General features: G+C 38.8%; 1 protein-coding gene across 1 annotated transcript in view; it reads left to right on the top strand.

The window, feature by feature from the left end:
• The window catches only part of LNPEP (leucyl and cystinyl aminopeptidase), a gene marked incomplete at its 3' end in the record, with an annotated part of 36,409 nt that extends 11,790 nt beyond the window's left edge, over positions 1-24,619 (top strand). Inside the window, exons 6-17 of the mRNA XM_082013803.1 lie at positions 2,145-2,258; positions 4,340-4,471; positions 7,318-7,449; positions 12,661-12,821; positions 13,766-13,854; positions 16,160-16,340; positions 17,103-17,259; positions 19,238-19,422; positions 20,062-20,223; positions 21,066-21,206; positions 23,439-23,520; positions 24,488-24,619. Coding sequence (XP_081869929.1) covers positions 2,145-2,258; positions 4,340-4,471; positions 7,318-7,449; positions 12,661-12,821; positions 13,766-13,854; positions 16,160-16,340; positions 17,103-17,259; positions 19,238-19,422; positions 20,062-20,223; positions 21,066-21,206; positions 23,439-23,520; positions 24,488-24,619 — 1,668 coding nt within the window. The remainder of the gene's footprint in view (positions 1-2,144; positions 2,259-4,339; positions 4,472-7,317; positions 7,450-12,660; positions 12,822-13,765; positions 13,855-16,159; positions 16,341-17,102; positions 17,260-19,237; positions 19,423-20,061; positions 20,224-21,065; positions 21,207-23,438; positions 23,521-24,487) is intronic.
• Between the last annotated feature and the right edge of the window lie 745 nt (positions 24,620-25,364).

Here is a 25,364-nt window from a genome sequence, read left to right on the forward strand (position 1 = left end):
CTGGACACACTCCAGCACCTCTATGTCTGTCTTGTAGTGGGGGGCCCCAAACTGAACACAGCATTCAAGGTGCGGCCTCACCAGTGCCGAGTACAGGGGCAAGATCACTTCCCTATTCCTGCTGGCCACACTATTTCTGATAGAGGTCAGGCTGCTGTTGGCCTTCTTGGCCACCTGGGCACACTGCTGGCTCACATTCAGCCAGCTGTCAAGCAGCACTCCCAGGTCCTTTTCCGCCAGGCAATTCTCCAGCCACTGCTCCCCAAGCCTGTAGCATTGCATGGGGTTGTTGTGATCCAAGTGCAGGACTCGGCACTTGACCTTATTAAACCTCATACAGTTGACCTCAGCCCATCAATCCACCCTGTCCAGATCCCTCTGCAGAGCCCTCCTACCCTCCAGCAGATCAACATTCCCACCCAACTTGGTGTCGTCTGCAAACTTACTGAGGGAGCACTCAAACCCATCATCCAGGTCATCAATAAAGGTATTGAACAAGACTGGCCCCAGAGCCAAGCTCTGGGGAACACCACTTGTGACTGGCAACCAACTGGTTTTAACACCATTCACCACAACTCTCTGAACTTGGCTTTCCAGCCAGTTCTTTACCCAGTGAAGAGTATACCTGTCTAAGCCACCAGCCATCAGTTTCACTAGGAGAATGCTGTGGGAGATGCTGTCCAAGGCTTTATTATGTAAACATCCATAACCTTTCCCTCATCCACTAGGCGGATCACCTGGTCATAGAAGGAGATCAGGTTGGTCAAGCAGGACCTGCCTTTCATGAACCTGTGCTGGCTGGGCCTGATCCCTTGGTTGTCCTGCACATGCCCTGTGAGCACCCTCAAGATGAACTACTCCATAATCTTCCCCGGTACCGAGGTCAGGCTGATAGGCCTGTAGTTCCCGGGATCCTCCTTCTGGCCTTTCTTGTAGATGGGTGTCACATTGACAAGCCTCCAATCGTCTGGGATCTCCCCTGTTAACCAGGACTGCTGATAAATGATGGAGTGGCTTGGCAATCTCCTCCACCAGCTCCCTCAGTACTCTTGGGTGGATCCCATCACACCCCATAAACTTGTGGGTATCCAGGTGGTTTAATGGGCCCATTAACTCTTTCCTGCTGTATTATGGGGAGTTCATTCTGCTCTCCACCCCTGTCTTCCAGCTCAGGGGGCTTAATACCCTGTGGATACCTGGTCTGGCTATAAAAGACTGAGGCGAAGAAGGCATTAAGTACATCAGCCTTATCCTTATCCTTGGTGACAATGTTCCCCACCATACCCAGTAAGGGATGGAGATTCTCCTTGGCTCTCTTTTTGTTGTTAATATATTTGTAAGAGCATTTTTTGTTATCCTTTATGACCGTGGCCAGATTGATCTCTAGCTGGGCTTTTGCCTTTCTAATTTTGTCTCTGCTTGACCTAACAAGATCCTTGTACTTTTCTTGAGTTGCCTTCCCCTTCTTCCAAAGGTGATAAACTCTCCTCTTTTCCCTGAGTCCCAGAAAAAGCTCGCTGCTCAGCCAGGCTGGTCATCTTCTCTGCCAACTTGTCTTATGGCACATGGGGACCACGTGCTCCTGCTCCTTCAAGATTTCCTTCTTGAAGACTGTCCAGCCTTCCTGGACCCTTTTGCCCTTCAGGATTGTCTCATAAGAGACTCTCTCAACCAATGACCTGAACAGGCTGAAGTCTGCCCCCAGAAGTCCATGGTAGCAGTTTTGCTGACCCCCCTCTTTACTTCACTCAGAATCGAGAATTCTATCATGTCATGGTTACTAAGCCCATGACTACCACATCTCCCACCAGTCCTTCTCTGTTTGTACACAGCAGGTCAAGCAAGGCACCTCCCCTGGTAGGCTTACTCACCAGCTATGTCAGGCAGTTATCTCCCACACACTCCAGGAACCTCCCAGACTGTTTCCTCTTTGCTGTATTATACTTCCAGCAGATGTCCGGTAGATTGAAGTCCCCTACAAGAACAAGGGCTAGTGATTGCGAGACTTCTGCCAGTTACTTACAGAATGTTTCATCCACCTCTTCATCCATTTTGCCACAAGATAAAGCTGAGGATGGATAGAGTGTTACTGTACTCATTTGATTTGATTTCTGAAAAAGAATGACATATTTGGTCTTTCATAGTGGTTTGGCAATCTAGTAACTATGGAATGGTGGAATGATCTCTGGCTGAATGAGGGATTTGCCACTTTCATGGAGTACTTTGCCATGGAGGAGATTTTTCCAGAATTACATTCAGTAAGTACTTTCTGTAAGTACACTTACTCTACCTTCACTAAGATATATTTTTTAATGCTGACCATGAACAACTGATACTTAGAGACATACATTGAAATTCACTTTGGGCACCATTGAGATTATACTGTATCTCCTCCACTTTGGCACTTTAATTATACTGGAAGTGGTTTTGGGCAGGGGACTTTGGGAAGGGTATGTTGGTTTTGGGGGGTGGGTGTTTTATTTTGTTTTGGTAGTAGTTTACATGCAGTCTTTGTGTTTTGTATAGGTTAAAGCATTCTGTGCAGAATAGCAGGTGTTAAAACCTGTAGGTGTCTATATATCAAATTGTAACTTAAAATCTTTATACGGAAAGTCCAGCCATGTTTGTCTGTCTCTACTTTTCCTAGGAGACTTAGGAAGTACCAGAGATTTAGGTTACTAAAACAGCGTGTTTATTCTGGAGTAACTCCTGTCTTTCTATCATTGTGATACTTGCTTCTGTCTGAATCAGTTTGGGATTCACAAATCAGGGGACCTGGTATAAAAGTATCATATGGTCCTACTCAATGGATTTTGATAGCACCGAGTTACACTAATAGTACAAACCTGTTTATATATATGGCTGAAGACTAGAATCTTTTTGATATAATAACCTAGTGATCATTTAAAAATTCACTCAGGTACTAAGTGACCTAGCTTTTCAGACTCTGGAAAGCATGAAGGATTCAAACTTTATCTTTCCTATCTAAGGAAGGGATACCAGCTACTGCTGTAAAGCATCCTTGTCACCGAATGCAGACAAAGAAACAAAGATTAGTGGAACTAAATGAAGGGAGCAGTGGAGAGACTAATTTTGCATCCTGGGTGAAGGTATCTTCTAGGAGAGGAGACACCTGGGCTCTGGAACCAGGTTCCAGGAGGGTATGTGATTTGCATTAGTCACAGGATTAAAAACCTGACATGTACTGACTGTTTCCTGCTTGCTCGATTGTGTTCTTCTCAGCATTCTGAGTAAGTGTGAGTTTTGAGTTCTTAATTCACCCCTGTTACTGCATTAAGAAGCTTGGGTTTCTAACTTGCTTCTGTAGAATTCTTTCTTGGAGCTGGGTGTTTAAAAAGTTTTTCATTTGGCCTAGCTTTGTTGTTGAGTTTGATTGCCACTGAAAGTATGTTTATATAGCCATTCTGCTTGTTGGGTTCATATGTGGTGGAGAGGACACAAAACTAGTCTAATGTTTTAACAAGGACACATCTAACACTTAATACTTCATTCTGAAAGGTGCCTGAAAAGTACAACATCTCATTTCACTACTCGGTGGTGCCAAAATGTGTCTTGGTAAAAATAATAATAAAAAATCACTCAGAACTTCTGCATTCATGAAGAATATCTTTAAAATCTTAAACTTTAAAGGGTATCTTTATTGCATCATACACAGGTATTACCTTTTTTTTTTTAACTCTCTAGTTTATAGAAGAAACTGTATAGAGAATTGTTTGCTCATATCTCAATGAAATGAAATGGACAAATACCAGTACAATCAGCTTCTTTTCAGTGTTTGGGATTGTCTCGTTCTGGTAACAATGTATTAAATTCAAATAAATTCTAGAAGAAAAGAAGGAAGGAAATTTGGTACTAGGATCACTAGATAAAGTGGTATTTACATTCACACAAACATCACTGTAGAGAGTAATTTCCCTAGACTTCATGCTTTAATATTAAAAAGCATGCTAAAGAAGTCATGCTTTTGCATTCCCTGCTTCCTGTAGATGAAAACATTGGTGAGCCAAACCTGAAATTCAGCACATACTTACCTAGTAGATACATTTTCTCTAGTGCAAATGGTGTGTTTACCTGAGGCAGGAGCTGAAGGGTTTGGATAATGATGCAAGCTCAAAAGTGAGATTCCACTGCTAAAATGTGTCAGGGAAAGAGTAGATTTTACAAATGCTAGCCTGCCAATTTTTTGCTGCCTCCATTGGCAGGAAGGCGAGCAATGGCATGTTAAACGGATGGAAGAGCAAAGCAGAGACAACTTTTATTGTTCTACTTGCCATGTATGTCCTAGCTTCTCAGACACTTATAAATGTTTCTCTTCTAGGATGAAGATTTCCTTAATCTAATTTTCAAGGCTATGATGAAGGATTCCTTGAATTCTTCACATCCAGTGTCTTCTGCTGTTCAGTCTTCAGAGCAAATTGAAGAAATGTTTGATGCACTTTCTTATGTCAAGGTAACTTGACATACAATTTTACAAATACTTCCAAATATTATAGTAGCTATTGAAAACATGAATGTGGAATTACAAGTAAGTAGGCATGTACTGACTATTGTGTAGGGGTAATTTACACCTAGCACAAACAACACAGGATCTCTTGGTAATGTTTCTGAGCATCTACATAGCTTTTAATTAGGAAGAGATTATGTATGTGTGTTTGTGTCCTTACTTAACATCTTTCTGCTTGGTGCATGCTTCAGCATGAAGTAAAATACTCCTGAAGATGTAAAAGGAGACCCAGTAGGTGCAATAAAATATCCAGTTAGAGATATTCTTTTTCTGATAGCAGAGTGTAACAAGTGCTCGCGAAAAGAGTAGCAGCAAGGCACTTACTGAAGCAATCAGTCCTTTTTATGCTCTCTTTGCTTTTAAAAAACAGTGTTTTAGAGACTTCCTGAGATGGAGCTTGCATCTGGAATGTAAAATTATTTCACTGCATATCCTAGTTGTCTGCAACTTGATTATTTCTGATGTCTAGTGAGGGTTGTATGTGAGGTTTATGTTTTTAAAGCTTCACAGTGCCTCAACTTGAAAATGCATGAGAGCGCAAATACCTGTATTTTCCAAACTTTTAGTCCTGTTGTCTCAGATTTCAGGTGCTGTGTCCCATGATTTTGGTAGTATTGGAGGAAAGCCTTTTATATCTTTTGGATTAGCTGTCATTCCCGCCCCACCCCCAATCTGTGTATGCTTGTACTTTTATCTAATAAGAAACCATGGGGACAGCTAGTGCTTACTACAAAATAGTCAAATACTACATCTTCCTCTGCTCAATGGAATGCAGTTTCCACAGCTATCTTGGTTTGTATCCTCTGATTTCTTTTTGCAAGTCTCAACTGGTCAACATGTATTGTCAGGCATCCTTGTTAGTCTGACATGCCAAATGGACCTACAATAGTGATGTGCTTCTGTTTATTTTGGTCTCTGTTTTCTGAGCAACAAGAACAAGAGAAATGTGCAATTTTCTGCTTCCCTTGGTTGTGAAAGGGATTTGGTTTGTCTCCCTAAGCTATCTATTAAAAGGCATGGCTGTTGTTTCATGCTTCAGAGTTGCTGTCTCAACTATTTGGTGAGCTTCTGGAAGCTGTGCCTCATGCATGATCATGTCTATAGCCAACTTCAGAGATAGCAATTCTGTCAGTCTTTGCCTGATCAAAACTCTACATAATTTTAATGGAAATATTCTGTAAGTGATTGGGATGGAGTTTCAGTCAATTAGTAAAGCATTATAGTTGGAGAATTACTTTATTGCTACTAATAAGTATGTGCACCTTCTGAAGTGAACTGTAGCAATCTACACCCTTTGAGTTTAGGAGCTAGCCAAAAGTAGTTTTACCCTTGCATTGTCAGAAACAGGTTTTTCATGGCTGCTTTCTATGTTTCAGAGGCTTTCATTGCATAGCTTACCACTCATGCATGCAGTCTTTGTATTCCACTACTCTTGGCCCTATCTCTTAGCTAACACAGCTATCAATTTGAGTGGGAAGACACTTGCAATATGGTCCCTAATCAGTTAAGAGTTGTCTTTTATTGAATTGTACAACTTTCTTTGTTTTACTATACTACAAACTGACACAAATTAGTAGGTGGCCTCTACATTTTACTGTCTGTAATAGGAATTATTGTATAAAATTATCTTTAGCCTGGTTGTTTTGCAGACTATCAGTAAACCTAACACTCAAGGGTGGGACAACAACCTACCTGCAATACCAGAGTGTTTGGGAGGATATGACAGTAAGAAAAAGAAAATAGTAGAGCTATAGCTTAAGTATGGATGCATGCAAGAGAGGACATTATGACCATGTTATTAAAAACTATAGTAAGGGGTATTCCTGCAGTATCATGAGTAATTAGATTAACCAGGCAGCCTTCAGTTTCAGGCAAGATGTTAACTTAAATTCCACAAATTGAATTTGTAACATGTAAGAACCATACATGTTCTTGTTAAAAATCTTCCTTTTAATATTTTTTATCTTTTCTCAGAAATAGTACCAAAAATATAAAGTGCACCTTTAAACATTTCATGATCTACAGTTGCTCATCTGCATTCAGTTGTACAGTATGCAAGTCCTCAGGCAATTTATTTATTTGTGGTGTGACATAGAAGCACTGCTATGGAAACAAAATGGCTTTCAGCTATTTTTAAAAAAAGCAAAACCCAACACCTTTCTTTCTACACATTCATGGCCACTTTGGTACTAGAACTACTCAGTTACTACTTTTTTTAACAAAACATGGCTGTATTTAAACACCGTCAAAATGCACTTGTCCTTCTATAGTCAGTTCCAGCCTACTAAGTGTATCTCCTCTGTTACCTGTATTTTTAGTTTTTTAGATAACTGCAAGTCATGTGACTGTTAAACACTGTCTCACAAGTGCAGTTCTGTACCGTATAGAGGAATATTGCTAAGGAAATATGTCAGCCAGTAGACACTTATTAGTTAGAAGGCAATATTTTTGAGATTATGTTAATTGGAAAAAAAAATGTCAAGCCCTAGTAGCTTGTTTTGTGACTGTATTTTGAGCCTTTGAATATATTAAATATTTTTTCCAAAGCAGCTGGGAAAAGATTCCAAGGTGTATTAGCCTTTTTTGTAACTGCATTTGGAGTTTATGGCATATTAAAAAAATTCTTTTCCAGGGAAACTGATTGTTTAGGTAATGATTCAAGTGATATCATTTGGGATAAAATCTGCCAGCTTCCGAGTTGTTCTTGTACTGTGAAAGAATATGCTTCTATGCTTCAACAAGTTCTATAACTTCAATTTACCAATTATTTTTCTTTTTTTTTCTCCCTAAAGGGGGCGTCACTTCTTTTGATGCTGAAGCACTATCTCACTAAGGATGTTTTCCAAGCTGGCATTGAGGTATACTTGCATAATCACAACTATGGATCTGCCCAGAGTGATGACTTGTGGGACAGCATGAATGAGGTACCCATCTTTGATACACTCTTCTTGTTTTTTCACTTCTGTTAGTGTGTTGTAAATTCTGATTTATTTCCTTGTTTACGAAAGAAATAAGATTATAGACTGCAGGTAAATACTCTGAAATTCTTGGTCATCATAGTCCAAAGTTCTGTCATACAGATGGAGATTCCTGTAGCTTCTAGGACTCTATTGAGTATCAACCTAAAAAAGCACTGGAAGTGGGTGTGCACTACCATGCATATCCACAGGTGTGGACACATCAGTATGCATATATCATCTCTAGAGTTGCATTGTTAGTGTGTTAAGACCAGAATAAAAATAGTCATCTTAAATACAGGACAAAACTTTACTTTCAAAGAATCATAAAATCATTAAGGTTGGAAAGAACCTCTAAGATCATCAAGTCCAACCGTCAACCCAACACTACCATGTCCCCTAAACCATGTCCCCAAGTGCCACATCTACACTTTTTTTGAACACTTCCAGTCATGGTGACTCCACTACCTCCCTGGACAGCTTGTTCCAATGCCTGACCACTCTTTCTAAAGAAATTTTTCCTAATATCCAAACTAAACGTCCCCTGGCACAACTTGAGGCCATTTCCTCTCGTCTTATTGCTAGATACCTGGGATAAGAGACCAACACCCACCTCACTACAACTTCCTTTCAGGTAGTTGTAGAGAGTGATAAGGTCTCACCTCAGCTTCCCGTTCTCCAGACTAAACAGTTCCAGTTCCTGCAGCTGTTACTCATAAGACTTGTGCTCCAGACTCCTCACCAGCTTCGTTGCCGTTCTCTGGACACACTCCAGCACCTCTATCTCTTTCTTTTAGTGAGGGGCCCCAAACTGAACATAGTATTTGAGGTGCAGCCTCACCAGTGCTCAGTACACGGGCATGATCACGTCCCTGCTCCTGCTGGCTGCACTATTTCTGATACAGGCCAGGGCGCTGTTGGCCTTCTTGGCCACCTGGGCACACTGCCGACTAATGTTCTGCTGGTTATCAACCAGCACCCCCAGGTCCCTTTCTGCTAGGGAGCTTTCCAGCCACTCTTCCCCAAGCCTGTAGCATTGCATGGGGTTGTTGTAACCAAAGTGCGGGACCCAGCACTTGGTCTTATTAAACCTCATTCAACTGACCTAGGCCCATTTATCCAGCCTAGCTGAATCTATCCTCTCTAGAGGTCTTGGGATACTGTCTACTGGTGTAACTTTCAGTGATAACTTTTGCTTGAACAAGTGGTGCTGGAATTGTAGGAAAACAGATTGTAGGCGATATAGTTCAGCAGCTCTGAAAAGGTAAGGCAGGCCTAAGGATGTGTCTGATTAAAGCAGGTGTGGGGGGAGAGAGTGAGGGAGCAAGAAAGAAAGAGAAGGGCAGGAGAGAGCAGGGGTGAGAGTTAGCAATCCTGTGAGAGCCAGGGAGGGCTGGGGGGAGAGGCTGGATGTGAACAAGGGCGGGGGTGTGTGTGAACGAGGGAGAGGGAGCAAGGAAGGAGTGGGGTCAGAAGAGTGCAAGAGAGAGAGGACATGAGTGGGAGGGAGAGTGCAAGGAAGGGAGTGTGCAAGGAGAAGGGAGTATGTGTGAGAGAGTGAGAGTGCAAGAGAGAGAGTGATCCCAACAAGAGCGAGCCACTGAGTATCCCCAGGGCATGTTAAGGTAGTTGTATAAGGGAACGGATTTCCCTCTGTGTGTGTACCACATGGTATGTATTAAAATCTGAAATACATGGTGAGATTTCCTCACAGAAGCTGAGTGCTAAGCAGGAAACTAAATTTTTAGTTTCAATCCTTGGCATCTACGTTATGGTATTTGAACTTCTGCAGAACTGGAGCTGCTGTTAGTTGGCCGCTGACGGTTACAGCTGTCACAGGTGGCTGTAAATTTGCATGTTTAGTAATATGCAGTCTCTAGTTTGCCAGCTAGTGATGGATTATTACTGATATCAGACTGTGACTCTCTTATGACAATTCTTATAATGCAAAATAGACTTTCTTCTTCTCAGCCTCTGCAAAATTGAGCCTCCTGACAAACCATCTTCAGTCATGCACACAGAGAGAACATACCACAGGGAGATTGTAGTGTCCGCATAGAGTGGCTAGGGAGACCACACGCATGCCTCACATGTAATTATATGAGGGCTTAACTGTTACTAGATGCAGGGTTTAACTGTTCCTAGGGCCTGGTAAAAGAATAATTCTCAAAACTTTAGGTTACTTGCTTAGACTGTCTCCCTGGCTCAGAAAAGAACTTTTTTTTTATTGTAACCATAGGGCAAGTTCAGCTTTTCTGCAAACTAGCAAGGCTCTTTCTCCAGTCTTTTTGAATCTCAGTCATCATCTTTTTGAGAGTTAAAAGTAATTGTTAACAAATCTGGGATTGCTTCACCTACCTGCATTAGTTAAGTGAATCACATCCAACCAACTTAGTAACATCTAACATCAGAACTCAGTGTGTATTTCATATTGTAATGAGAAACAAACCTTTGTATTTGGTACTAATTTAATAGTTACCAAATGCCTGCTGACACCAAGTATTTAACAGCACTATGTGCCAGAAGTTGCGCTTCTGTGTGGAGGAGCCCACCAACTGGTTCTTTAGATGTTTTCCTGTGCTGCCTAAAATGTTTGCCTTTTCCTCTGTGTCCGTTTCTGGCTGCACCTCATTTTGTGTCTGAGTCTTTGGTTTGTTTTGTGGTTTTTTTGCACGTAAGTGTTAAAGCTGTTAATTTTGTGTTTTCATATAGCCTGCACTTTTGTACACTTTCATATTCCCTTTCTCCAAAGACTTATGGTTTGGCTGGGCTGGGCTGGTATTGCAATGAGTTGGTTTACATTCAGGCTTTTATTTTGCTTCCCGGAGAAGGTACCAGATTTTCTGTGCTACTTTCTTTAAAGTGATTTTCATCTGTTGCCTCTCTGAATTTACTGAAATGTACTCTCTCTGTGTCCATTTTCCTTTGTTTTGGTATTCTTTCTGTCTTAATATTTTTCTTTTTGTATCTTGAATTCTTGGTTTCTCATGCTTTTGGATGGTCTTTCACTTTCAGATTTTCAGACAGATTTTGTTGGTTAATAATAAAATCTAGACAGGCTGCATCTCTGATTACTTTCTCTGTGCTTGGTATCAAAATTTCATCCATTCTAGGAACTTGATGGAAAGTCTTTACTCAGTAATATTTTCCCTCAATACGTATCTGAATTAATTAAAACTATAAGAACTCAATGAATCTGAGTAGCTCACAAAATGTCGTGTACCTATCTAATCTTTGAGCTGACTGATACCATTAGTGCCCTTGGACTCTAACCAGTGCCCAGATCTGCTAAAAGTTTCTTTCAATTTTTATCTTCATAATACAAGGCGTTGTATCTCTGTCTGAGATATGGCAGATTTATGAATCTCTTGATTCTTCTCCAGTTTAGACATGAACTATTTCACTGAGTCTCCCTTATGACAATTAAATCATTAGTATTACCATGTATTGAGATCTTTGGTATCCTTTTTGGTTGTTTCCCGTATTTATGGCAATGGTAAAAACAAATCTATGATATTCAGCAAATTGACTGGTCGTTTTTCCTTTTGCTCCCATTAATTATCCCTAGGCTCAATGTGTTTGAAAATTCCAACCGTAAAAATGGCCTTTTCTTTGAGCACAAATTTTTGCTGGCCACACAGCAAAATGCACAACCACTTCTGAAGGCTTAACCTTCTCTGTGGAAATTGACAATCATATTTGGAGTGAAGATGAGAAAACTGCGTACAAATTAAAAGAAAAATCTGCAACATGGCAAGGAAATTTTGTATACCTTGCCTAGAAGGACGAAGGATGAAGTAATTTTAATGTGTTGCTTTCATTGGATTAGGAGCTGCTGTTCAAAGAAGATATGTCAATAAAATCTATTAAAGTCAATAAATTTTTTGCTATGATGAAACTATGAACCTATAATTTCTAATAAATTGGTTTAATTTCAGGTGATGGGGAGGGTTCTATTTTGGAATAGAATTATTTCAATGGGGCAAAATTCAAATTTACTCATATCTCTGTACAGATTAGACACAAATCTTTCTGACAGTTTTTAAGTGGATCACAGTATTAGCACAGAAAGACTGAAATGGGGAATAGGCAAGTTGACAAGGTGCAAATACTAGACTTAATTAGTTTCCTGATCTCTTAACGTTCCTCTCATCTTGGGTTTGGGGTTCTTTGGGGTGGGTTTGGTTTGGGTTTTTTTTTGCTGGCTGCATTGATCTTACAGATTTCTTGGTGGCTTCAAAAGTAAAAAAACATGTACACTTCAAATTCTATAAATTGTAAACTTTTTATAGAGAATTGCTTCCATGGAATTGAAACGCCTTTTAAAGTTTATGGTCATTCTCTACATAAATAATATAGCATTTTCTCATGAGTGTAAACTGTACCTGTTATTGTTGGCTTGAATAGAGAAAAGTGGGCAGTAAGGTGTTGTTGAGGTAAACTAGAGAAAGACACAGTATAGATAGGTAAAAGCTAAATGTAACTTGAATAATGGTATATTAGTTTCCTTATGTTCCTGATAGCTCAATCTAAAATGTATTTTCATAAGTTAGAGGACATACTGTCTTTTTCAGGTTGGGTGATCATCTCTGGTGATAAAGAAACAGTGATATGTAGACATTAAAAAGTACTTGTCCCTCAGTGGGGGTATTGTAGTACAAACAGTTCCTGAAAGACTAGAAGAGGCTGGAGGTTAAGCTATGCAAAAGCTGGTAAGGGGGCGGGGGGGGGAAGATATAAATGCACAAGTACATTAAAGTGCACCGTCACTTTAATTCAATTTCTAGTATTCATTTCAGAATTAAAATAAGATCTTTAACCTGAAACACCCACATAATATCAGAATACCAATAAGGAAAGAGAAAGGATGTGGCGAGCTTGGCAGTTTACCATAACTTTCTTTTCTGTAATATTCTCTTCTCCACTTTCATGACATACCACTTCAACCTACTGATGTTTCCAATTTGTCTTTCCACTTCTTGGCTAGGATTCCCTCAACTTAAGAAAATAAAAAACACGTGCTCCCCTAAATTGTTGCTTACAAAATTTACAAGCTCAGTTTTAAAGTGATTGTTTATAGATGGAGAATCATGGTACTTACTTGGTAAGTTAAGGAGGAAGTTTGAAAAATGTTCACTGTTTGCTCTTTTCTTGTTATGTTATGATTGTTTTTTACAGATTACCAATGGAACACTAGATGTAAAAAAGTTGATGAAAACTTGGATTATGCATAAAGGATTTCCTTTAGTCACTGTTATCCGAAAGGGCAAGATTATTTCTGTACAACAAGAGAAATTTTTGTATTGGATGGATCCAGAAAATTGGACGTCAGATGCAAGGTTATTACCTTCTTAATATTTTTTATCCATGAAAATCTACCTGCAGATATCTTTCTTGTATATTGTATATCTTTCTCCTTTGTATTCAGGGGTTCTAGTATTTTCTTTGAAGGCAGGTAGTAATAGGAAATTTGGCACAGAAATTCACACATTTAATATCTGCCTGAAGTTACATGTCTATTTCCACCCAAGCAACTGGTAAAATTCTGTGGCATCCTTTGTAAGCTGAGTTTCTTAACTGTACCCTTTCCTGAGGCTTTTAAGCTTGAGATTATAAATTGTGGTAAATAGTGGAATTAACTCTTCACATTTTTTAATACAAAAAAGCAGATCTCACAGGTAAAGTTTTCTTTTAATTTCAGAAAGTTTTGTGTGGTTAACGAGAAGCTGAAGACAGGCAGATTGGAGAAGTTTGTAGAAGTTACAGATGTGTGTGTCTTACTTTAGAGCTTCTGCTCCTTGCTGCCAAAATTCAGTGTACATCTTGAGCTTTGTTAGAGGAAAGTAGAAAAGGTAGAATCAAAGCTTTCTTGGATTAAAAATTTTAAGACAACACTAATGCATGACAGCAAATGGCTGAATATATGAGAGGCAATATCCATTGTAGCAAAAACTAAAAGGAAGTACATATGCAAATGGTGGAGATGCAAAGATGTGGCAATTGCTAATTGTAAAAATTAATTTACTGCAAATACGTCTTATATTATGAACCCTACTGTATTTGTAACCAAAATATATAAGTTTGAATCCTTCTAAGATTTTGGTGGTTTTATTAAGTTGTTTGAAATCTTAACAGGAACTGAGTCCTTTGCATCATCTTGCAGAATCAACATGGTTCTAATACTACTAATATAATAAAATGCTTAACTAAAAAAAAAACCCAACACTTTCAAGACAAATGATTTGTGTATAATATGTCAGTAAACATTTGTTTTCCTTTGCAGTTATCTGTGGCATATTCCTCTCACCTACATAACTAGTAGCTGCAACTTTACCTATTGTACTAAAGCATATTTACTGGACCAAAAGTCAGGTACGTGACTCAAAACTTCAGTAGCAAGTTATTTAACTGTTATATATTACTGAACTTTATTAGCGCACAGTTGCATAAGATGTGAAGATGAAGGCTTATGTAGTATAAAATCTGGAGCCAAGTACTACTGATGGTGTCATCATTAGAGAGCTAGTTTCCTACAACATTATACATACAAGTAAATGGCAGTAACTGGGGCAGAAGCACAGGTCTGGACTTTATAAAAGCCTGTACTCTTTTCTTCCCAGTACACGCACAAAATCTCTCGAACTGCATGTCCTTTAGAGAGTGAGTAATGGGAGAGTGGCTCTGCCAGTGTACTGAAATGTGAGGAAGTCACTTTCCACTGAGATATTTGTTTTCTCTAATAGTATAAGAAAATATTGCATCTGGAACAGATTAAGTTTTTGAGAATGCTGTTGTAGATCTTGAAACCCTTAGATCTTTTCCATAAACTCTCTGCTTTTGCGGCAGTGGCTAGTTTGAATCCTAAATTGTTGGTTTATGGTGTGGGGTTTTTTTTTATTTAGACCTGTTTTTTGCCTTACTAAGTGAATAGTTACTATACACTTCTATATAGTATTCTGCTAAAATCGCTTTAGCTATCTCTCTCCACTGACATGAATAGGTTTTTGCATTTTATTGAAGCTGATTTGACTCATTGTCTTACGCCTGCTGATGTATTTTCTTCTCCCCCATTGAAGTTGTTATTAAGTGTATTTAACTGGCAATTATTTTCAATTCATAAACCTATCTCACACCTCTACTTTTTGAAACAAAACTATACAAGTTTAAAATCAAATTCTTAGAGCTGATCTTGACATTTTTACCATTTACCGACTTTCATGGACTGCCACGCCTCCAAAATGACTTTACAAGTACTGTAATTAAAGTAAATAATTTTATTTATGTCATTCTAACATTGGTTTTACAAAGCCTTCAAGTTATTCCTGGCCTTTAAAATTTGAGATGGAGTTTTAGGAAAAAAAAGTGAATTTTCACAATAGAAGGACAAAACTGTTTAATTGAATGAGTTATTGATCTTACTAGAATTAATAGGTAAGTGTCCTGATTTCATCACTTTTTGTTTCACCTTAAATGGCCCTGCTGGTGGTCTCATGTTCATCATAATAATTCCTCACTCACTATAGAAACTTGGATGTGGAGGATATGAGAGTAGCAGAGATTGGGGTAGAATATTCACTAAATTTCAGAGGCATTGTAGGTGCTATGCGAATTGATCATTCTGGCAGTAGTTACAGAATCAACTGCAGAACTTTTCTCAAAGTCTTTCATATCTAGCTGACTTTGAAACTAGAGTGTGGCCATTCATCTACTTAATGCCATCTCCATTTCTCTGTTTCTTTATATGATGTGTGTTAACTGCTCTTAGAGAGAGAGAGAGAGATGAAAGTGAGCAGAGAGGAGATGAGGTTGTTTGAAAGGAGGACTGGACAGAAGGAGAAAAATTACTACGCTAAGTAATTAACTATGATTCAAACAAATTCAAATTTAAGAAATTCAAACTTAATAACTTCAAAGTGTTATTAAGCAGACATCTTTATTACAGCGCCGAACACATGGGAGATATCTCCTCCTAACATGCGTGCCTCATGTTACCAGCATCTGAATTATATAAGAGTACATACATTCATCTTCATTGCAATTGTTAGCATATTCATGACATTTCTGAGAAATGTTTAACATACTCAAATGTCCCTGACGCATGCACTGTTAGATGAGTCAGTGGTCCTCTGGTGGTCTCTGGTGGGTTTTTGCAGTACTTGGTCCCATTAACTTGTCTGTCCTCCAGAGGAACTCTTTTCGTATCTACTTGCTTAGCTTGTATTTTAACATTGTACTGGTTCTTATCGGTTCCTGCCAGTTACTTGGTTAAGATAAAAGAAGTTGTCCACAGTAGTTTATCTTACACAATCCTCACATACAAAAGGAAATCTACAAAACTCACATCTGATTGATTTTACATGTTAAAACCTTCTTCCTTGTTTCAGACCTTTGTTTCAGCTGCATAGATAGAACTCGGGACAGACTGTGATACTGTTCATTTAATCAGATATAGGAAGATGGAGGAAGAAGTACAACCTGGAATTTTGTAGCCTTCTCATGGCACCTTTGTACTGGCTATTCATTCTTCAAAGTAGGGGGAACTAGTGGGTGGAAAAGGATTTATTGACTCCCTGGAACCAATCTACTTCATAGATTTGGATTTGAATGGATTTGAATGAATTTGAAAGAAAGTTGCTAAATGTTTGTTTCTGCTGCTAACTGATTGTCTGCCCATTAGCTGTAATTGAACTTCCAGAAGAGGTGGAATGGATAAAATTCAATGTGGACATGAACGGCTATTACATAGTACACTATGCTGAAGACTGGAAAACACTGATTGATCTGTTGAAAAAAAACCACACTGCTTTGAGTCCTAAGGACAGAGCCAACTTGATCAACAGTATCTTCAACCTTGCAGGGTAAGACTTTCATGTGGGAAAACATAGTTAATATGTATTTAAAGTTTTTAAACTTTTTCCCAGTCAAAAATCAGACTTAGATTCTAGAGAAGACTGCTTCAGAGAAACTATAATTCAGTCTTTATTATCCTATTGAAACTGTTCACCATTCACTAATAATTTTTTTTTATTTATTTCACTGATGCTTCCATATTGGTGTTAGATATTATCTCCCTGCTCTTTAGAGCAGCATCCATTAATTTGCATCACAGAGCCGCATGACAGCTTCCATTTCTGGAAGACACTGTTTTATTTAGTGTCTGATAATCTGCCTAGCCGACTGTTTTCCTGTACTCTGTCAATGAGTGCTCCACTTTAGAGAAGTAAGCTGTTTGCCTCTTAAATTTTTACTGGCTCCCTCTCTTGTCTTTCACCACTACTTGTCAGAGCAGGTGAGGCTGAGCATTCTGGATGGCATCTTTGACAGCTGCTTCCTGTATCTGAGTACCTTCATTTATGATAAATATTTTCAGACATCATTGTCACAGTTCCTTACCCATTTCATTGTTGTTAATTGAAGGTATGTTATTGGCTATTGTTGCTCTGTTGCTATCTTACTAGTGTTATAATATAAGAATCTCTACATCTAAAGTGTTTCTCATGTTGCTCCCTCTATTCACTTCTCCCTCTGTTAATGTAATGGAGAGCATCACTTCTGATACTGTTTCAGGGAGTGCTTTTGTTTTGGAAGCCATTTTAATGTTTGTATTCATTGACCTATAGTCTAGGAAAAGAGTCTCTGGAAAAGGCCTTTGAGCTGATTGATTACCTTAACAAAGAGAGCAGCACTGCACCACTCACTCAAGCTTTGTTTCAGCTGAGTCTTATATACAGCCTTTTAGAGAAAAAGGGTGAACAACAACTGGCAGCACGTGTTATGGTAAGTCTTAGTTTTCTTTATAGTTACATTATCATTTTAAGTGTGACAAACAATAAACATGTTCAGTAATCTCACTAAGCTGGATGGGGATTCTAGACAGTTGCTGGTCTTGCTTGCTTTTTTTAAGTAGTAATGATCTCTAACTGAAATGCTAAATTTTTTTGAACAACTGCCTCACACACCCCCCCCCCGCCCTCTCTCCCCCCTTATCACCCCACCCTGCCCCCGCAATGTTTTGTACGGATTGTAATGCAATGGGAATACAATGGTGCCTGGGGATTTGCTCTAGCGGCTATAAAGGTCAATGTAGCACAGATATGTAATTAAACAGGATCCATGACATTTTTCTAGTACAGAAAAGCTACTTCCAAAATTATTAGAGTGGATGGAGTTCATAGATCTAATTGCTTTGTAAAAAGACAGTGGAAAAACCAAAATTATTTTCTGTAAAAATAGGAACACATGCATAGTTGTCACTCTCCCATTCTAGCTGTGTGATAGATTAACATGATACAATGCTACAGACTTAGCAATGAAATCAACATCGTAGCCTCAGTTCTTGCTGAGGAAATATCTTTCATTTCTCCATTTACCTTCTTGTTATGAAGCCTCTCTTTATTCATCTACAGGTTTAAAATGATCCTCGCTGCTTTACATTGTAGAACATCAGCAAAGGGATTTAGTCTAAAAGGAAAATTATTAAATTATTAGATAAAATAGCAGATGTTTTTCTTTATGCTAGGTAAGGGTAACTAGTGAGTGCTTAGGAAAACTTATAAGAAACAAAAAAACACTACTATGATAATTCTCCCTATTTAGTATTTATTCAAAGGTTTTACAGATCTGCTCTGATAAACAGCGCAAGCTATGTTTTGCAATGCAGTGTCTATAAGGTTTAAGTTCAAGTGTTTCAGGTGATGTGTGGTAGCTGATCAGTCACCTAGCTGTAATTTTGGCAAGCTATAAAACTACAAATGTTCAGCCTATAGATAAAGCTTGGTTGGTTGGTTTGTTTGTGCTAAACTAAGATGTATTAACTGTCACTTGATGGAGTTAAAAGCAGTTAAACACGTAGAAGTTTTATGTATTCAGCTTACTATCTCAACTGACTACAAGTCTGTGAGCAGCAGGTTGAGGGAGGTGATTCTCCCTCTCTAGTCCACTCTCGTGAGACCCCACCTCGAGTACTGCATTCAGCTCTGGGGCCCCCAACATAAGAAGGACATGGACCTGTTGGAGCAAGTCCAGAGGAGGGCCACAAAAATTATCAGAGGGATGGAGCACCTCTCCTATGAAGACAGGCTGAGAGAGTTGGGGCTGTTCAGCCTAGAGAAGAGAAGGCTCCAGGGAGACCTTATAGCAGCCTTCCAGTACCTGAAGGGGGCCTACAAGAAAGCTGGAGAGGTACTTTTTACAAGGGCATGTAGTGATAGGACAAGGGATAATGGCTTTAAATTGAAAGACTGTAATTGGAGATTAGATATAAGGAGGAAATTCTTCACTGTGAGGGTGGCGAGACAGTGGAACAGGTTGCCAAGAGAAATTGTGGATGCTTCATCCCTGGAAGTGTTCAAGGCAGGTTGGATGGGGCTTTGAACAACCTGATCTAGTGGAAGGTGTCCTTGCCCATGGCAGGGGGGTTGGAACTAGATGATTTTTAAGGTCTCTTCCAACCCAAACTATTCCATGCTTCTATGATTCTATGAAGTCTGAATTGTAGCTCGAAGAGTAGTCTTCAGTTTCCATGTGCAATTTAAGATGTAAACCTGGCCCATTCTTTCAGATCTCTGTGGTATCTGATATTTATTCATACAGATAAGAAATTGCATATATAAATTTGAATAGGTAGATGAAAAACTACTACGCTTAACTTCCACAGTTCTAGAACTTAACTTTTTCTCTTCTTTTAAACTAACTTTGTATATAGAAAATCATCTTGGGGAAAATTAGCTATTAGTAATACTTTTTCCTCCGTTAGCATAGAATAGAGTACCTGCTTGGTGATAAGATTGATCAACAGCGTTGGACAGATGATGGGACCCTGTCTGAACGAGAGCTCCGGTCAACACTGCTAGCTTTTGCCTGCACCCATGATATGAGAAACTGTAGAACAACTGCCACAGAGATGTTTGAAAAGTGGATGAAGTCTAATGGAACAATGAGGTACCACAAAAACTGGGCTTCCATTTCTTTTATCTAACTGTTTTCATGATACCTTGCCACCATTGTTTTAGGGAAATGAAACAACAAACAAAACAAACAACCAAAAAAAAAAAACCCACACCACCAACTGAATATTGATGAAGCACTTCATTCTTTCAGTGTTCATATAGAAGGAATTGCTGGTTTAAGGTGAGAGGGAGAACTGTGTGCTGTCTGCAGTCTCATTAAGTGTGACTGCAAAACCAGCCACAAAGTGCTTCCATCTCTATTTCCTAAGCTGCATGCTCAAGGAGAATTAATTAGTAGCAACATCAAAGCATAGCTTTTTATCTTGCAGGATTCATTCTGCTTTGGATTCATGTGCATTTTGAGACAGAGAAAATTACTACAATTTTTGTACAGTTGACTGTGCTTTCACGTGACTAATATGATTTGCTTTTTCCCAGTGACTTAAAGTATTAGACTGGCATGAATTCAGTCCAGCAAACTTATGACTGCTGCAGAATTAAGTTGCTCAAAAGAGAGGCATCTCTTTCAAGCTAATCTTTTCACTTTGCAAATTCCTTCTTTTCTTGGATGAGCATTTTTATGTCCCCTTTTTGTTTGTTTGTCTGTTGTTGGTTTTGTTTTATCTTGTAGTCTGCCTAGTGATGTTATGAAAGCCGTATTTGGAGCTGGAGCCAAATCTAGTGATGGCTGGGAATTCCTTCTAAAGATGTACTCCTCTTCAATTTCTGAAGCAGAGAAAAGCAAAATGATTGAAGCCTTGGCCAGCACAGAAGATGTCAGAAAGATGATCTGGTATGAAGGAGTCAAAACGTTATATGCTGTGTAAATTAAAAGTATTAAAATCTTCCTTGAAAAATTGTATTGCTTTTTTGTATTGTTGACAAAAAATTCTGATTGTTAAAGAAAATCTACCCACATGTTTTGTACAGGCTTCCGTAAACATGATGAACCTGACATTTTTCACTTAAAAATAATTTACATAACAGTGTAGCTCAAAAGGCCAAATTCTGAGTATGCATAAAGAGAAGACAATTGAACTTAAAGGCTTTGCACTACTGGTAACACAAAACTGCAGATTTTGTGATAAAGGTAACAAAAATCGCAGATTGTTCTATGGAGTCTTAAAAAATTGTACCTCTATAACCAAGACAATAACTGGTTGGTGGGTTTTTTTGTTTACATTTTTCTTTCATTCTTTCTTTCTTTTTCTTTTTTTCTTTGGGTGAAATTTTGACCTTACATTTTGCTCCAACACTATCCTATACAACAAATCTCAGTAATGCATGGAGGACACCAAGGTTGTCCTGCTAAGTGATTCTTGTTACACCTTTCCTCTCTGAACTTTTCAATGTATTATGTTTTCTTTTACAAGTTGTTAGAATTTATTTCATCTTTTCCAACAGCAAAGAAAATTCAGGTATTTGGTTTAGAGCTTAAGGTCACTCTATTACTTGGAAACTGAAACAAAGTACAGTGGTTATAAAATGGAGCATTGGTGTGTTCCATATGCCAGAAGTTGCTTGTTGTTTGATCTATTCCATCTTTTCAGTCTAATTCAGGAGTATTAGAAGAATCATGTAAAGATATGAATAGATGTTTTTTTCCTGTCCCTTTTCATATGCTTTGTCTTTTAGGTTAATGCAGAACAGCCTTGAAGGAGAAGTCATCAGGGCACAGGAGCTTTCACACATCATAGCAACTGTTAGCCAGAGTTTGCCTGGATATTTGCTGGCCTGGGACTTTGTCAAAGAGAACTGGGAAAAGCTTACACGAAAGTAAGGCTTTTGATGTAGTTGAAACTTCACACTCACAGTGGCAAAAACACCTGTTTGTTTCTTTCAAGAACAAGATAATAAATACTTGGATTCATATAAGAAGATACGTATTGAAATTGTAAAGCCTGTTTTAAAATCTGATTTTACAAAAATAACTTGGAACATAAAGTCTCACCAGTACTTAATGGGACTTTGGAGCCTCCTAGAGGATTACAGTAATTCTAAAAAATCTTGATCTGACTTTATGTTAAAAGGATGCTGTCTCGAAGATGATTGCTGCAGATACAGGATATTTATGTGGATCATAGAATCTTTGGGTTGAAGAGGGACCTATAAAGGTCATCTAGTCCAACCCCCTTACAATGTGCAGGGACATATTCAACTAGATCAGGTTGCTCAGAGCCCCATCCAACCTGACCTTGACTGCTTCCAGAGATGGGGCATCTACCACCTCTCCGGGCAACTTCTTCCAGTGTTTTACCACCCACATTGTGGAAAATTTCTTCCTTATATCAAGTCTAAACCTACCCTCTTTTAGTTTAAAACCGTTACCCCTTGTCCTATCACAACAGGCCCTGCTAAAAAGTATGTCCTTATCTTTCTTATTAGCCACTTTTTAAGTGCTGGAAGGCTGCAATAAGGTCTCCCTGGTGCCTTCTCTTCTCCAGGCTGAACAACCCCAACTCTCTCAGCCTTTCTTCATAAGGAGAGGTATTCTATCCCTCTGGTCATTTTTGTGGCCCTCCTCTGGACCGTCTCCAACAGGTCCATGTCTTTTCTGTGTTGTGGGCTCCAGAGCTGAACGCAGTACTCCAGCTGGGATCTCACCAGCATGGAGTGGAGGAGCAGAGTCATATCCCTTGACCTGCTGGCCACGCTTCTTTTGATGCAGCCCAGGATGCGATTGGCTGCCTGGTCTGCAAGCACACATTGCGTGCTCTTGTCCAGTTTTTCATCCACCAGTACCCCCAAGTCTTTGTTGGCAGGGCTTCTCTCAAGTGCTTCCTCCCCCAGCCTGTATTAATACAGGGGATTGCCCCAACCCAGGTGCAAGACCCTGCACTTGGCCTTCTTGAACCTCACAAGGTTCACATGGGTACATGCCTTGAGCTTGTCCATATCCCTCTGGATGGCATCTCATCCCTCAGGTGTGTTAACCACACCACTCAGCTTGATGTCATCTGCAAACTTGCCTAGAATGCACTTATGAAGATATTAAAGAGTACTTGTCCCAGTACAGACCCCTAAGGGACACTGCTCATCACCCATCTCCATCTGGACATTGAGCCATTGACCGCTACCCTCTGGATGCGGCCATCCAGCCCATTCCTCATCCACCTAACAGTCCACCCATCAAATCCATATCTCTCCAATTATGAGAGAAGGATGTTGTGGGGGACCATGTCAAAGACCTTACAGAAGTCCAGATAGATGACATCCATAGCTCTTCCCTTGTCCTCTGATGTGGTCACTCCATCGTGGAAGGCCACCAGGTTGGTCAGGCAGGACTTGCCCTTGTTGAAGCCATGCTGGGTCAAATGCATTTAAAAGCAGACACAGGGAATTCATTCAGCTTTTTTTTTTTTTTTTTTTTTTGCCTTTTTACAGCAATCCGAAAATCACATAACCCAAAAATCCCACTTGCTTTAGAAATTCATGTTGTCCTTAACTGGCCTTGCAGGGTACCCAGGAGGATGACTGGCCTGCAGGTTTTCAACAAGCTAACAGTACATTGAAAACTGTATTTCTAAATCCTAGCTTTTATTTGGAACTGTTTCACATTGCAAATGCTAAAATAGCTCTTCCTGGATGAAAATTTCTGCTCTAGCAAGCTATTAATAACGAATGTTACAAAATTACTTTTCTTGAAATTAAATCAGGTTGCAAATTCAATTACTGTAAAGTTTTGGAATACATACCACAAACATAGGTCTTGGTATTCAGTATGTGGTGTCTTCAGTTCTTTCCTATTTGAGCTGTGACAGAAGTTTGAAAATTTTCCATTTCTTTTGCTCTGAAGTTCCATTTTTAGAGGGATTAGAGAACTAGAGGCTTGGACTTATAAGACCTTTTAGCTCTCTTGAAAAATGAGATATGTAAACTTGAATTTAAGTGCTTTTAATGATTTCCAACTACTAAAACAAAAAAGTAGAAATAAGAATGTGTACCTGTACTGAACCTGCATCTTAAAGTGGCTCCTAGTTAAAAATAACTTCTTTGTTTGTATTTCAGGTTTCACCTAGGCTCATATACTATCCAGAATATCATTAGTTGGTCAACTTCTCAGTTTGCAACAAAGGCACATCTACTTGAGGTTGGTGGTTTAATCTACCAAAAAGGAATATTTTCTAGTGCCAATGCTGTTTTCATTTAATTGAGGGATGAGGAAAACAGATGTTATTTCTGTCCTTGAGGCCCTTTTGCAAGGATATACATCTATTGCTTTCCCTATTCCACACACAGCAAATATATACATAAACATTTTGAAGATTACATAGGGAGTCAGTGGCAGAGTTGTGTATAGAGTTGAACCCAGTTATATGTTTATACTGTTTTGTTTTCCTGTTCACTGGAACACACTGTCTCTCAAAATAATGATTTAGATAGAATTTTGGTCTTGATTTTGTAAACAAGATATGCTTTCTGCATCTCTGGAATGTGATGGAGTGCTATAAAAATTACTTTATGTTACTTTTGCTGTCAACAATCCCAAGGAGCTATTGTGGAGGTTGAGTATCAGTTAAGAGCCAGTTAATAGCCATTAGAAAACTCTGTCTTCCTCGACAAGTCCTTGAAGTTAATGTGTCAAGAATGGTTCATGGTTTAGTCTAATGTTTTTATTCAGGTAATTTGGTAAAGATAGTTGTTTATGGTTTGGTCTGTAGTATTTTAAGTGTTACTATTGACAATTAGAATGATGAGCGGCTGTGGAGGTCATTCTGGAGCTGCTTGCTTTGAGTTCTTTGTCACAGAACAGACTTGTTTTCCAGAACTTTGAGTGCTCTGTCGTTGCTCTGTGATGAATATGATAAGTGAATGTCTGTTTATTGGTGAAATAATTTCTTGAAACCAAATTAGTTATTGCTGCAGTTCCCATGAAAAATGCTTTCATTGCATTTTGAGAACTCCTTTGAGAGGTTTGCTTATTGCATTGATACAAATGATTCTCAGGAATGGATTTCCTGCAATATATGTGTAGCCTTTGCTTCTGAAACTATTTGTGTGGCCAGTATTGATTTTAATTAAAATTTTCTTTTTCTTTCTTTTCTCTTGCTATGCAGGTGAAGTCATTTTTTGAGTCAAAATCAGAGGAGAGTTCTCAACTGCGTTGTGTAAAAGAGGCAATTGACACAATTCAGTTCAATATCCAGTGGATGGAGAGGAACTTGGCAAAGCTACAAAAACTGCTGTAGTGCACATTATGCTGTGGTGTGTCAGCCATTTAGGAGCTCTGTGGGCAGTTGCTGTGTTTCTTTTGCAAAAGCCAGGGTGAAACCAGGCATCACTGCAACATTGTTTGCACTATTAAGAAGTCTAGATAGCTCAGGGCATGTCTCAGATAAATTTTTATTTTCATTGGAGCATTTATGAGCGAGATGTAAGTATTTATTCTGAAACTGTTTTCATCTATAGACCAAACATCTGCACAAATTATTAAATATAATTTTATATTTGAAATATAGGCTCTTTCATTTGGAGTTGTGTTGTAGTTTCTTAGCTGTGGATTAATATTGACAGTTAGGGTCAGAAAGAAAGAGTTACCATGAACTGTTACTTCTTTGCCAATTGCTCATTGACCAGTAATTTCTTAATGCAAAACCGTAGGTGGTTTCCACATTTGTAGATATAGAAACTGTTGTGAAACAAAATCATACTTCAGATACATAAGTAGTAGTGGATCTTATAAAGTACAGCAGTTTGAGACAAAATAAATAAGGTTCCAGTTTGATTTAAGTTTGGATTTTTTATTTTCACAGTATTCTTTAGGAATGACAAAAAAAAAAAAAAACAACTCATGCTAATAGTATATGCTTTGATGTATAAAGTGGCTGGATAGTAGTATGGGAAAAGAAAAACTAGATAACAAAGCCAAGTGATTTCGAGACAGGATTTCAAGAAACACTGATGTGACCTTGGAACTTTTACTGTGAATTTATT

The sequence above is a fragment of the Phaethon aethereus genome, assembly GCF_964289735.1.
Source record: "Phaethon aethereus genome assembly, chromosome: Z".
Lineage (NCBI taxonomy): Eukaryota > Metazoa > Chordata > Aves > Phaethontiformes > Phaethontidae > Phaethon > Phaethon aethereus.